Below are 14,263 nucleotides of genomic sequence, written 5' to 3'. Positions count from 1 at the left end.
CCCAGGTTCGATTCCGGCTCTGGGTCACTGTCCATGTGGAGTTTGCACATTCTCCCCGTGTCTGCGTGGGTTTCGCCCCCACAACGCAAAAATGTGCAGAGTAGGTGGATTGGCCACGCTAAATTGCCCCTTAATTGGAAAAAATAATTGGGTAATCTAAATTTATTTTTTAAAAGATTGGTTTCACAGGTCGGCGCATCATTGAGGGCCGAAGGGCCTGTACTGTGCTGTAATGTAATGTTCTATTCTATTCTATTCTATGGAAGACTTTATGGAACAGCAATTTGCTAACCGCTAGTCATTAACAGGCAACCAAACAGTTCAAACCAACACTATCCCAACACCACGACAATCTACCATATTGATTCATAAACTGTTCTTCTCAAAAATACCCATGGAATTAAAAACCTTTGTCTCCTCTCAACTGCGTTAGAATGGCTAAATTACGAGGATAGGTTGTCTAGACTATGTTTGTATTCGATGAAGGTGATCCAATTGAGGTGGACACAATGACATAATGAACTGATAGTTTTCTCTTCCCTTACCCCATTTTCTCTAGTGGCAGGACTGCAGAGCAATGGGAGCATAACCTTAAAGTGAGAGGGAGACGTTTCAGGGGTGATACCAGGGAATATTTTTTCCCCTCAAAACAAACTCTGGAGGCTGGGCTTCAACAGAAAACATCGGCCCGGATTTTACGGCCCTGCCGTGGCGTGTCTCCGCCACCACCACCCCGGTGAGAAACCGGTGAGCCGTTTAAATTTCCATTCTTCTCGGCAATACCGTAACATCTTGCTGGGCAGGAGGATAGATGAAGATACAGATCAACTACGAAACAGCCCAACTGAACAACGTTCTCCTTTTCCCCCCCGAGTGCCAGGCAAAATAAATCTTACTTGTAATACTCGGCAGCCACATCAAATTTTCCCAGGAATATATGCGCATTTCCAAGGTTGCTGTAGGCTCTTCGCTCAGCTGCTTTGTCCCCAAATTCCTTTGCTATCGAAAGCCGCTAGGGAGAAAATTTTTAAAAGTCAAGTCTCATTTATTGGGCTCATCAATCACTCAAAACCGATGTATTGGATAGCGCAGCGTCTCTGCATTATTCACAACTTTGCTAATGATGAAGCATTTTCCATCATCCGCTAATTATTATTTTAAATTGAGCATTTTCACAAGTGCGGCCTAACGAGCAAATGCGTTCGTTTTACTGTGTGACTGCGATGGTTTTCTTTTTAAGGACGAACTTGCTTGAAGTTCCTACTTGACACCAGCGCCCCCTATAGGAAACAGCTCAGATAAGCAGGGCAATCAGACAAAATTTACGCTGCACAGAATCTTGAAATAAGTTTAACACATCAAGACCAGATGCACATACATGAATTTTAGATGCCCACTGTTCTCCCCTCACTATTAAACGGAATAATCCATTCCCGCCCAATCATTCCACGTGAAATGGAGATCTATCCACTCTTTTAGCACTGCTATTTCAACATTCAAAATGCCCATTTATTGAAAACACATTGTATAAATTGCCATTTTCACTCGATCCTGGAGCTCAAATAAAAAGCATGTTTAACTTGTTTGATCTCAGGAACCAGTAATTTTCCGACCAAATTTCTAACATGCTGAGGAACTAACTACACGTGCTGATCTTCCTGAAATATACATTTTGTTGGAGCAGCGATACAGAGGGAGAAGATGAGAGAATGGTCTGGTCATTCTCCTGATCCTGATGTCAGCTGCGTTACTCAGTAGGAGGAAGGGAAAGATTCACCAGTGTATGACCCACTTTCACCTATCTCCCATGAGGCAGTTAAAAATCACCATTAGCGCAAGCCTGATCAAAGGCTTCCACGAAACAGTGCATGAAAGGGAACAGGTTTCAGGTAAAAATACGGGAAGGTGATGATGATCTTATTTTATAACCAATTTGACGTTTCTATCTTTCTTCAGTTCAGGCGAAAGGTCATCGACCCGCAGATTGCTGCCTGGCTTGTTGACTTTCTCCAGCATTTTCTCTTCTTATTTCAGATCTCCAGCACCTGCAACATTTGCCAATTCTTTTTTATGCCTGAAAAGGAGGGAAGAGCTACATTTAAACAGAAATTGGACAGGTGTTCGAAGGGGTAAAATTGCACGACTCTGGGGAAAGAGCAGAGGGAGTGGGATTAATCCAATTGCTCTTAAAAGAGCGGGTGCAGGCTCCATTTTAGCACTTAATAATAATAATCTTAGGGAAGCACGGTGGCGCAGTGGTTAGCATTGCTGCCTTACAGCGCCGAGGTCCCAGGTCGATCCCAGCTCTGGGTCACTGTCAGTGTGTAGTTTGCACATTCCCTCGTGTTTGCGTGGGTTGCGCCCCCCCACAACCCAAAGATGTGCAGGGTAGGTGGATTGGCCACGCTAAATTTCCCCTTAATTGGGGGGGAAATCTAAATTGGCAAAACCTGCAGGTGCTAGAAATCTGAAATAAGAATAGGAAATTCTGGAGAAAGTTAACAGGAGACGAAAAGGGAGAAAAGACAAGAAATTTCACACCTTACTGCAATATGAGCCGAGAGCATCAGTGCAAACACTAAAGCTGGGCGACACGATTGCACAGAGGTTAGCACTGTTGCTTCACAGCGCCAGGGTCCCAGGTTCGATTCCCGGCTTGGGTCACTGTCTGTGCGGAGTCTGCGCGTTCTCCCTGTGTCTGTGTGGGTTTCCTCCAGGTGCTCCGGTTTCCTCTCACAAGTCCCAAAATATGTGCTTGTTAGATGAATTTCATAGAACATTACAGCACGGACATTCTGAATTCTCCCTCAGTGCACCCGAACAGACACAGAGTGTGGCGACTCAGGGATTTTCACAGTAACTTCATTGCAGTGTTAATGTAAGCCTACTTGTGACAATAATAACAGATTATAATTATTATTATTATAATTATAAAGCTGTCCCCGTTGCTTTCACCAATCCTAGCAGAGGAAAAACAAGTCCTTTTCTTCATTGTTCTCAAGGTCCCTGTTGTGGACCGCACTTGTTACTCCCGAGGTACTGGATGGGTGACACTTTTCCTGACCATCCCAGTCTTTTACCATTCGTGGAACCTTACAGCACAGATGGAGACCTTTGGGCCCATCTTTCTTATGCTAGCTCTTTGATGCTGCCCAATTTAGTCCCACATCCCCATTTTCTTGCCATAAACCTGCAAATTGGCCTTCAAGTAGATGTCCAATTGTCTTTCGAAAGGCCCTATGGAATCAGCTTCCCTGATTATCCCAGGCAAAGTGTTCAAGAATTTACTAAACTGCCGTGAAGAAAAATGCTTCTCTGCTGCCGTCAAACTGTCAGCCATTTTAAATCTGGTTATCCACCCACATGACAGATTAAACAACTTGTGCCTACCTGTTCCATCAAAATCCAACATAATTCTGAATACTTTGGTTCTGTTTTTCCTTAACCTTCTGGTTCTGAGAAACACTGCAGTTTCTCCCGTCTCTCCACATAGTTAGACCACACTTGGAATATTGTGTCCAGTTCTGGGCGCCTCTTTATAGGAAGGATGTGGATGCTTTGGAGAGGGTACAGAGGAGATTTACCAGGATGCTGTCTGGACTGGAGGGCATGTCTTATGAAGAAAGGTTGAGGGAGTTAAGGCTTTTCTCACTGGAGCGAAGAAGGCAAAGAGGTGACTTGATAGAGATGTGCAAGGTGGTGAGAGGCATGGATAGAGTGGATAGCCAGAGACATACCCCCAGGGTAGAAATGGCTGTCACGAGGGGACATCATTTTAAAGTGATTGGAGGAAGGTATAGGGGAGATGTCAGAGGTAGGTTCCTTACACAGAGAGTGGTGGGTGTATGGAATGCATTGCCAGCAGAGGTGATGGAGTCAGAATCATTAGGCACATTTAAGCGACTCTTAGACAGGCACATGGACAGCAGTAAATTGAAGGGGTGTAGGTTAGGTTGATCTTAGATTAAGATAAATGGTCGGCGCACCATAGTGGGCTGAAGGACCTGTACTGTGCTGTTCTATGTTCTACTTTATGTTCTATAGCTATCAATGCTACCAAACCTTCTTCTCAAGAGCTTGGAATCGGGGATTGATCACAGTTTTCTACTGATTATCTCTCCACTGAATGCCAACTGAGATTCAGAGCTTGTCTCTTCCTCCTATAGCAGGGGTGGGCAAACTTTTCCGTGCAAGGGCCACATTCAGAAATTCACAATTTTAAAGGGCCGCATAGTATATTAAGTAAAATAATTACTTCACCCGGTTATGATTTAGAACATAGAACAGTACAGCACAGAACAGGCCCTTCGGCCCTCGACGTTGTGCCGAGCAATGATCACCCTACTCAAGTCAATGTATCCACCCTATACCAGTAAGTAACCCAACAGCCCCCCCCATTAACCTTAAAAAAATTAATTAAAAATTAAAAAAAAAAAAAAATTTTTAAAAATAATTTTTTTTTAATGACTTGGTGGGCCGCATAAAGACCTTTGGCGGGCCGCATGCGGCCCGCGGGCCGTAGTTTGCCCACCCCTGTCCTATAGTCTTTCATGGGATGTAGGAGTTACCTATCCGGAATGGCCCTTGAACGGAGTCAACAACATGGCTGTGGGTCTGGAGTCACATGTAGGCCAGGCTGGCCAAGAGTTGCCATAGCTTTATATTCCAGATTTACCAATTGACGTTATGTTCCGCCAGCGCCTTGGTGGGGGGATTTGAACCCATGTCCTCGGGGCATTATTCTGGGCCTCTGGATTACTAGTACAGCAACACTACCACTGCACCTCCATGTCCTCTTGCACTTGGAAGCAAGACCCATTCCCTCCACAGCTCAACCAAGCACCTCCTGTTAGATGATTGGACGGGAATTGTAACTTAGCTCTGAATTTATGCCCTTGAGCCTACTCTACCTCTTCTATTCCAACCACCAGAGGAATGAAAAAATAATTAGTTATCCAGCAATTCTATTAAAAATCTATTATTAATATTTATGTGCTGGTTCACTTTCTGCACATCTGTGGCTCATCTAATGAATTTTCCACTGAGAATCAATAGCACACAGGCATCCCATCTCTTTAACCTAGAGCATTATATATGTTAAGGCTCTTCAATCAGATTTCTCCATCTAATAATGTCAATTCTCCCTGTATTGGTCAGTACTCAATACTAACCATAGGCTACACCAATGAAGTTCATAGCCGTCAAATGTCGCAGAGGCGATTCAGCCACCCGACCTGTACCACCTGATGAGTTGGGTACTCTGGATCCGTGGAGACTGCATTTACCTCAGCAGTAACACATACAGGCTACCAACACTTGAAATAGTACAACACTATTTTATTAAGCTAGAAACTGTTGAACATACTTTCACTGTGGGTCGACACTATGTTAGATTAAACTGAAGACCTATGCCTATCCTAACCCAGTCTATGCTCTCAGCACATGGTAAAGATCTGTGCTACAAGCTGTGAGCTCTGTCCTTCTTAGAGGCTGCATCCCGAATGAGCGGGAAAACTAGTGCCCTCTGTCTTTATAGTGAGTGTGCTCTAACTGATGATTGGCTGCGGTGTTGTGTGTGTTATTTGGTCTTGTTGTGTGTCAATCAGTGTGTGTCTGCACCATGATATACTGGTGTGTATATAATGACATCACCCACCTATTAACAATGGCAGCTTTTTAATCCCAATATATTGCCGCATTAAAGACCAGTTGCAGAAAACAGTGGCACTCTTCCGGGCCATTTCTAGGTAATCAGTTAATTTCTCCGTCATTCACACATTGCTATGAGCGACTATGACTGAATTTACACACAGAATTTGTATTCTGCTACTATCCTCTCAACTCACTGCATTTTGTTGGGGAATTATGAGAAGATGTTGCTGTTAGGTCCAATTAATTAGCTCTGGACAATCTCAGCAGGTCTGACAGCAGCTGCGGAGAGAGAAGGGAGCTGGAAGACTCTTTTGTCAAAGGTGACAAAACTTTCATAGAAACATAGAATTTACAGTGCAGAAGGAGGCCATTCGGCCCACTGAGTCTGCACCAGTTCTTGGAAAGAGCACCCTACCCAAGCCCACACCTCCACCCTATACCCATAACCCAGTATCCCCACCCAAACTAAGGGCAATTTTGGACACTAAGGGCAATTTAGCGTGGGCAATCCACCTAACCTGCACGTCTTTGGACTGTGGGAGGAAACCGGAGCACCCGGAGGAAACCCACGCAAATACGGGGAGAACGTGCAGACTCCGCACAGACAGTGACCCAAGCCGGGAATCGAACCGGAGACCCTGGAGCTGTGAAGCAATTGTGCTAACCACTGTGCTGACGTGCTGCCCGTCAACCCAGATGCCTTCAAACCTGCTGAGATTGTCCAGTATTTTCTGTTTTTGTTTCAGATTCCAGCATCCACGGTAATTTTGCTTATATTTACAATCATTAGCTCTGTTTGCTGTAGATTGTGGAGACTCTTAAATGGACCCTGTAGACTGTTTGCTGTGGTGTACTGTTTAATTGGATTCTGCTTGCTGAGTAAGTAGAGATTGTTCATTAATAATAATAAATAATAATCTTTATTAGTGTCACAAGTAGGCTGACATTAACACTGCAATTAAGTTATTGTGAAAAGCCCTTTGTCACCACACTCCGGCACCTGCTCGGGTACACTGAAGGAGAATTCAGAATGTCCAATTACCTAACATCACGTCTTTTGGGACTTGTGGGAGGAAACCGGAGCACCCGGAGGAAACCCAGGCAGATACGGGGAGAATGTGCAGACTCCGCACAGACAGTGACTCAATTGGGAATCGAACCCGGGACCCTGGCGCTGTGAAGCAACAGTGCTAACTATTCTGCTACCATGCCACCCAAATACGCCATGCCATTTTAAACTCGACTGCTTATGTTTTTGCTGCAAGTCCTTAACCCCCACCTCAGTGTCTGACACAGGGGCTCCCTGATAAGGACAAGAATTAGGGTGCCCAATCACATGGAATGCTATCTTACGGGTCACATGCTCCAATGCATTTACCACTGGCAGCAGATGTGCATGACTCTTTCTGATCATGCTTTTTAGAAGGTAGGGTTTAGGTCTTACATTCTTCTCAAACCATCTGTCGGGACTGTCTTGACAGCAGTGTGCAAACAGAAATCACTTTCAGAACAAGACATCTTTACGTCATGGCAGAGACAGAGACTGATCTTTACCTCTTTGTGAAATGCAATTGCGTCATCGTAGTTTCCTAAAAGGTAATGCGTGTTACCGAGGTTACCATAAGCTCGGCCTTGAGCTGCCCGGTCACCAAATTCTGTAACAATTTTAAGATTCATCCTGAAATGAGATACAGAAAAAAATAGGAAAAATCACCAACATTGAAAACCCACAGCAAAACTCCCTCGCCCTGATCATTCACACCGAACACAACGTGATAGCCATCATTGAAAGACGATGCATTATATCAGTAGGTTGTGGGGCTCATGAACTCCAGTGTGAAGTTCAGGGGTTTAGAACTATCATTCAAATGCTGACAGATTACAGCCTTGAAATTGCTTCCAAATGCACTTACGTTTATAATGAGCAGCTTTCAAGATTATAAATAGGGCCGCACAGAATCCACGTAAGCAAGAAGAGTATGCGTGATCCAAACTAATAATTCAAGCTAAGTTTAGAATTAAACAACACAGGCCTTTGAATATTTGGGATTTATTTTAAATTTTAGAGTAGCCAATTATTGTTCTTTTCCAATTAAGGGGCAATTTAGTGTGGCCAATCCACCTAACCTGCACATCTTTTGGTTGTGGGGGCATCTTTTGGTTGTGGGGGCATCTTTTGGTTGTGGGGGCATCTTTTGGTTGTGGGGGTAAAACCCACGCAGACAAGGAGAGAATGTGCAAACTCCACACGGACAGTGACCCAGGGTTGGGATTCGGACCCGGATCCTCAGCGCCGCAGTCCCAGTGCTAACCACTGCACCGCACGCCGCCCTAAATATTTGGAATGTTAAAAACCATTTGTTGAATGGATTGGATTGGATTGGTTTATTGTCACGTGTACTGGGGTACAGTGAAAAGTACTGTTCTGCATGCAGCTCAAACAGATCATTCCATGCAGGAAAAGAAATACATAGTAGGCAAACATAAAATACACAACGTAAATTAATTGACACAGGCATCGGTTGAAGCATCCAGGAGTTTAGCACTACTCAGCAGAGAAGATGTGTGAAGAGATCAGATCAGTCCATAAGTCGAAATGAGGGTCATTTATGAGTCTGGTAGCAGCGGGAAAGAAGCTGTTTTTGAATCTGCTAGTGCGTGTTCTCAGACTTCTGTATCTCTTGCCCGATGGAAGAAGTTGAAAGAATTAATAAGCTGGGTGGAAGAGGTCTTTGATTATGCTGCCCGCTTTCCCCAGGCGGCGGGAGTTGTTGTTATAACCTGCCTGCTTACCACTGGCTGGGGACTAATGGCAATCTCACAATCCTTAGGGAGTATTAGCTTTCCCAATGAGTGGGGGGGGAGATCATTAACAGGTCCCTGCATAAATAAAACTGGCCAGTATGGAACCAGCCAGAGAGGAGCAAGCAGCAAGGGAGTTACTGCTGCTGTTATTGTAAACAAAGTTTTCTTTCTGTTCTACAAACTCGTGCAGGATTCTTCATGGTCCTCACAAAAGGTGTGGACAGAGTCAATGGATGGGAGGCAGGTTTGTGTGATGGACTGGGCGGTGTTCACGACTCTCTGTAGTTTCTTCTGGTCTTGGATCGACGAGTTACCATACCGGGTTGCGATGCACCTTGTCAAACTGAACTGGGATAAATACTGTGATACCATGACGACAAGAGGTCAGAGGCTGGAAATTCTATTGTGAGTAACTTACCTCCCGACTCCCCAAAGCCTTGTCCACCAGCTACTAGGCGTTAGTCAGGAGTGTGATGGAATAATCTCTACTTGCCTGGTTGAGTGCAGCACCAACAACACTCAAGAAGCTCATCACCATCCAGGACAAAGCAGCCCTCTTGATTGGCAACCCGTACACCACATTAAGCATTCAGTCCCTCCAGACTAATGCAGCCGTGTGTATGATCTACAAGATGCACTGCAGCAACTCGCTAAGGTTCCTTTGACAGCGCATTCGAAGTCTGTGGCCTCGGCCGCCTAGAAGGGCAGCAGATACCCAACAACACCACCCCCTGTAGGTCCCCAAGTCATACACCATTCTGACTCGGAACTGTATCACCAGTCCTTCATTGTCATTGGGTCAAAATCCTTTCCAACAGCATTGTGGGTGGAGGCTCATGGACTGCAGGCGGCAACTTACCACTACCTTCTCAAGGGCAGTTAGCGATAGGTAATAAACATTAGCCTATCCAGGAACGTCCAAATCCCATGAACAAATAAATAAAACAAAAATTGGGTCTCAGACAGCTTGTGCCAGACCTTCCTTTCAGACTGTCTCCCTTCATCACGTGCCCCACAGAAGTTTGTAAAAGATGGCGTAAATCAAGATCACTGGTGTGTTTTGTTAGATGGGCCAACCACTGATGACGGCGGTCTGGGCTGACCTTCAAACGCTTTGGCAATAAACCCTTTGATTGTGTGGTCTCAGGGAGATCGGGTGGGGAGGGGGTGGGGGTGGAGAGCCAACTAAAGGCGAGATTGAGGGTAGAGAAGAATAGGAGAAAAAGAGGAAAAGAAAGGAAGTAAGAGAAAGAGAAAGGAAAGTGAAAAGGGAAAAAAAAGAGCAGGATCATATGCGAGATGTACAATATCCAGCGAGCAGCAATACCGCTTGATTTCCTCCCAACTCGTCTGTGGAACCATCTAAAAGTTATACTGGTTATTACAGAAAAGACACATTCTTCCAGCCTTCAATAACAAAGTCAAACCTCAGGAAGGGCCTTATCTCAGCCCCCAATATTTTTACAATTAGTTGCATCATTGTCAGGCCTCATCAATGCCTGCACAACCTGAAAGATGCGTCTTTTCTGAATGTGCAAAATTTGACTCAGTTTATAGTGGAGTTCCTGTCACTGTGATCATGTGCATGGCTACACTTAACCCTGGATGGCTACTTTCGATGACCGAGTACTGTGCTAGTGCTGAGGGTCCGCGAGACCCATGTGCATTCTGTTGAGAAGGGTGGCCAAAAGCTACAGCATAAGGGTTGGAAGAATTAGAAGGAAATGAGATAAATCAAGAAGTAATGAATAAGTGACACCAAGCCTTGCATTTTAAAACCCATTAGAAAGTATGAGAAAGGGTAGATTAAAAGGAGGTTGGGAGTACTAGAACACCAAGATTGGAGAGACTAAAAGACAAGATTAAATTCAGATTATCATAGTTCCAGTCTATTAAATAGAGATTGAAACAACCACAGAATAGTTGCATCCAACCCCACGATCAGTTACTATTAAATCAACCTTTGTGTGAATTGCTGATACTGTAGTTACATGTTCCTGCAGCACACAATTAGATTCCTGTTGTTTGGCAAGTTCCAAGTCAAACACAACAGAAAGCATCCTGTAAATTAAGATTTTGTAAAATAAATTTAGAGTAACCAATTAATTTTTTCCAACAAAGGGGCAATTTAGGTCAATCCACTTACCCTGCACATCTTTGGTTATGGGGGCGAAACCCACGCAAACATGGGGAGAATGTGCAAACTCCACATGGACAGTGACCCAGAGCCGGGGTTGAACCTGGGACCACGACGCCGAGAGGCAGCAGTGCTACTCACTGCACCACCAAGCTGCCCAGTAAATTCAGATTTATGACTCTAGATCAGTTCAACCAGAAAGAACATCGAGAAAAAACGTATCGGGGAAATTTAGAATTACGACGTGTAAAACTGGGGAAGGTAAGTTAGTTGGGCGCTATTGTTTAGGGGCGGCATGGTAGCACAGTGGTTAGCACTGCTGTTTCACAGCGCCAGGGTCCCAGGTTCGATTCCTTGCTTCGGTCACTGTCTGTGGGGAGTCTGCACGTTCTCCCAGTGTCTGTGTAGGGTTTCCTCCGGGTGCTCCGGTTTCCTCCCACAAGTCCCAAAAGACATGCTTGTTAGGTGAATTGGACATTCTGAATACTCCCTCCGTGTACCCGAACAGGCGCCGGAGTGTGGCGACTAAGTAATTTTCACAGTAACTTCACTGCAGTGTTAATGTAAGCTTACTTGTGACAATAAAGATTATTATGTTAGATCTGTATGAGCCTGGATAAAATAAACTGACGTGTCAAGGGAGGAGAAGGTGTACTTTTTTTTTAAAAATCAGCCTCCAACAAATTTTGGGTGGAAACTTTGGCATTCTTGCTAATACAGCAAAATTTTAATGGAGACTCAGCATTTACATTAATAAAATGCCCACTGGCGTAAACATTGGGAAGCAAATAAGGTTCAAGCAAGGTTGATGATTTCAGAGTGCCGAGGCTTGTTGCTTTCCCCACACAAATTAACTGCACAGACGGACACGATCTGGGAACAATTGATACACAAGCTAACTTTGGGCTACATTGTCAACACTCAAATCGTCTTGCTCTTCAGCAGAAAGCACACAGTGCAATTCAAAGTTCCAAATGATAGTACGCTACAGCATCAAAATCATCACTGGTCTGTGAGAAACAACCACGCTAAAAGATCCAGGAGACGTAAACTTTGAGCACAAACTACCAAAGAGTTGGAGTAATGCTATAGTCTTGTTTTTTAATGTTTCAGGGCACCATCGGTGAGCTTGAAGGTAATCACAGCAACAAGTTAGGGAAGGGAGTACAAAACTTAACTGGCATTTTCTGAGGATGCGATAATATGATTGGACAAGGGTTCACACTAAAGTTAAAAATGTATTAGATAAGAATCTTAAGAGTCTTGTGGATTAAAGGGGAAATCTATATATATATTTTTTTTAAAACAGCTGGGACAAATGAAGTCACGAATGAATGCAAAAAAAGATGAATTAAAGTTGGCGATGTTACAAGAGGTGAGTTTCCAGAGAAATCAGTCAGTCCCAAGGTCTCCAGCAACAACAACCATGAAATAAAGCGTTTTCCAAAGATGTCAAATGATTCAATAAATGCCACCTCTTCACCTTCTGAGAGAGAATCGAAATTCAGCAGCTGCGAGATCACTATTTAATGTAAATCAACCTGGTGTAATGTAAAGTGACAAATTCAAACAGTGTAAAACCCGCTCGAAAAGTGATACCGACCTTGCAGAAGGTGAAACTGCAAAAATGTAGGTGTGCTATTTGTAGTAACTTTTAAACACCTTGCACAGAATGAGGCAATAATTAGCAAAGTAAACTGAATGATTCTATACTTGAATTGGTGTATATAGAAACAAGATTATTTTAATAAGGGACAGAAAAAGAGAATGAGACCTGATCTTGGTATTATGAATAGATGGGAATGTATAAAGCAGAGACCGAAATTTGATTCTATTTGATTAGGAGCTACAGGTACATTTAAGGAAAAGCTGGTTAATCACAGGTGGCAGAACGTATTAATATTTATGCTGATAGGGACAAGATGAGGGTGGATAGGGGGAGGGTCATTTTACATAGAATTTACAGTCCAGAAGGAGGCCATTCGACCCATCGAGTCTGCACCGGCTCTTGGAAAGAGCATCCTACCCAAGGTCAACACCTCCACCCTATCCCCATAACCCAGTAATCCCACCCAACACTAAGGGCAATTTTGGACACTAAGGGCAATTTAGCATGGCCTAACCTGCACATCTTTGGACTGTGGGAGGAAACCGGAGTACCCAGAGGAAACCCACGCACACACGGGGAGGATGTGCGGACTCCGCACAGACAGTGACCCAAGCCGGAATCGAACCTGGGACCCTGGAGATGTGAAGCGATTGTGCTATCCACAATGCTACCGTGCTGCCCCCATGTGGAGTATCAACATAGATTAGCCTGTTCCCATGTTGCAATTTCTATCTAAGGTGCAATGCAGGCCCAAGATATAAAGAGTAATTTCGAACATACCGTGGGGCCTCACGGTAGCATGGTGGTTAGCATCAATGCTTCACAGCTCCAGGGTCCCAGGTTCGATTCCCGGCAGGGTCACTGTCTGTGTGGAGTCTGCACGTCCTCCCCGTGTGTGCGTGGGTTTCCTCCGGGTGCTCCGGTTTCCTCCCACAGTCCAAAGATGTGCGGGTTAGGTGGATTGGCCATGCTAAATTGCCCGTAGTGTAAGGTTAATGGGGGGATTGTTGGGTTACGGGTATACGGGTTACGTGGGTATAAAGTAGGGTGATCATTGTTCGGCACAACATCGAGGGCCGAAGGGCCTGTTCTGTGCTGTACTGTTCTATGTCTATGTCTATACTGCACATTTATACAATAGACATGCCACTTGGTAAAGTGGAATGTTTTTGTTTTTTAAAAATCGAATAAACGGGTTTGGCGTACATGTTCTTACATAGGTTGAGGAGGAATAAGTGCTTGGAATAGAGCTCAAACAACTGTTTCATTCTCCACTAGAAAAGATGGATGAATGGTCTCCGTATATTCTGGTTTTATGTTAATTTTGGCAGAGTGAGAAACAAGCCTCACACGATGCCCACTGTCCGTTCGCGCTGCTGGAATAATCGCTCCCCTTGACTCTTCTCTCTCCAATCCAAAGGAGATTCCGAGGTGAGGATTTTCACTCAGCAATAAACAGGAGGGCATCGGTTCTGGTCCTTTTGGCGAAGATGGGCGTGAGGTCAATTGCCATGACTGGATCTGATATGTCTCTCTTATGGGGACCATGAATTGGATTCAATTTGAATAGGTTTTTGGAGCAGGCAAGTAAAAAGGAAGAAGGAAGTGCGCTAACAAACTTCACTCATGTGGGGGTCTTTCACATGAATGGGGCGCCCCAATGCAGGTTACTGTCAAGAAACATTTTTGATTTGTAGTTCTATGAATCGTGAATGCTCTTGTAAAGTGCAACGAGTCATTGCAAATCTGGTTGTTAACTGTAACTTTGAAACATAATCCATAACTAAACCAATTAGCATTATTATAGTGTCGCAAATATCTAAGTACATCCTAAAGCACTGGAGCGTTATCAAACAAAATTTGACTAGGAACCACATCAGGCGACGGTCGAACAGGTGCAAAGAATTATGTTTTAAGGAGCGTATTTTCGTTTACACAGAGGGTGGTGAACGCCCAGAACGTGCTGCAGGAAGAGATGGTGGAAGCAGATACAACAGCGGCGTTTAAGAGGCATCTTGACGACTACATGGATAGGGTGGGAATAGAGGGATACGGACCCT

The 14,263-nt window shown here is 44.3% G+C and overlaps 1 protein-coding gene across 4 annotated transcripts in view; it reads right to left on the bottom strand.

Moving 5' to 3' along the window:
• The window catches only part of gpsm1b (G protein signaling modulator 1b), a 283,643-nt gene that overhangs the window by 147,982 nt on the left and 121,398 nt on the right, over positions 1-14,263 (bottom strand). For all 4 annotated transcript variants that reach the window (XM_038782318.1, XM_038782320.1, XM_038782319.1 and 1 more), the window contains 2 exons: positions 7,207-7,330; positions 897-1,012 (listed from right to left, as the gene is read on the bottom strand). In XM_038782318.1, the coding sequence (XP_038638246.1) occupies positions 897-1,012; positions 7,207-7,330 (240 nt within the window). The remainder of the gene's footprint in view (positions 1-896; positions 1,013-7,206; positions 7,331-14,263) is intronic.

Source organism: Scyliorhinus canicula, chromosome 21, assembly GCF_902713615.1.
Source record: "Scyliorhinus canicula chromosome 21, sScyCan1.1, whole genome shotgun sequence".
Classification (NCBI taxonomy): domain Eukaryota; kingdom Metazoa; phylum Chordata; class Chondrichthyes; order Carcharhiniformes; family Scyliorhinidae; genus Scyliorhinus; species Scyliorhinus canicula.
Note: the sequence above shows the minus strand (reverse complement) of the source record. Positions and strands in the feature narration are given on the sequence as shown.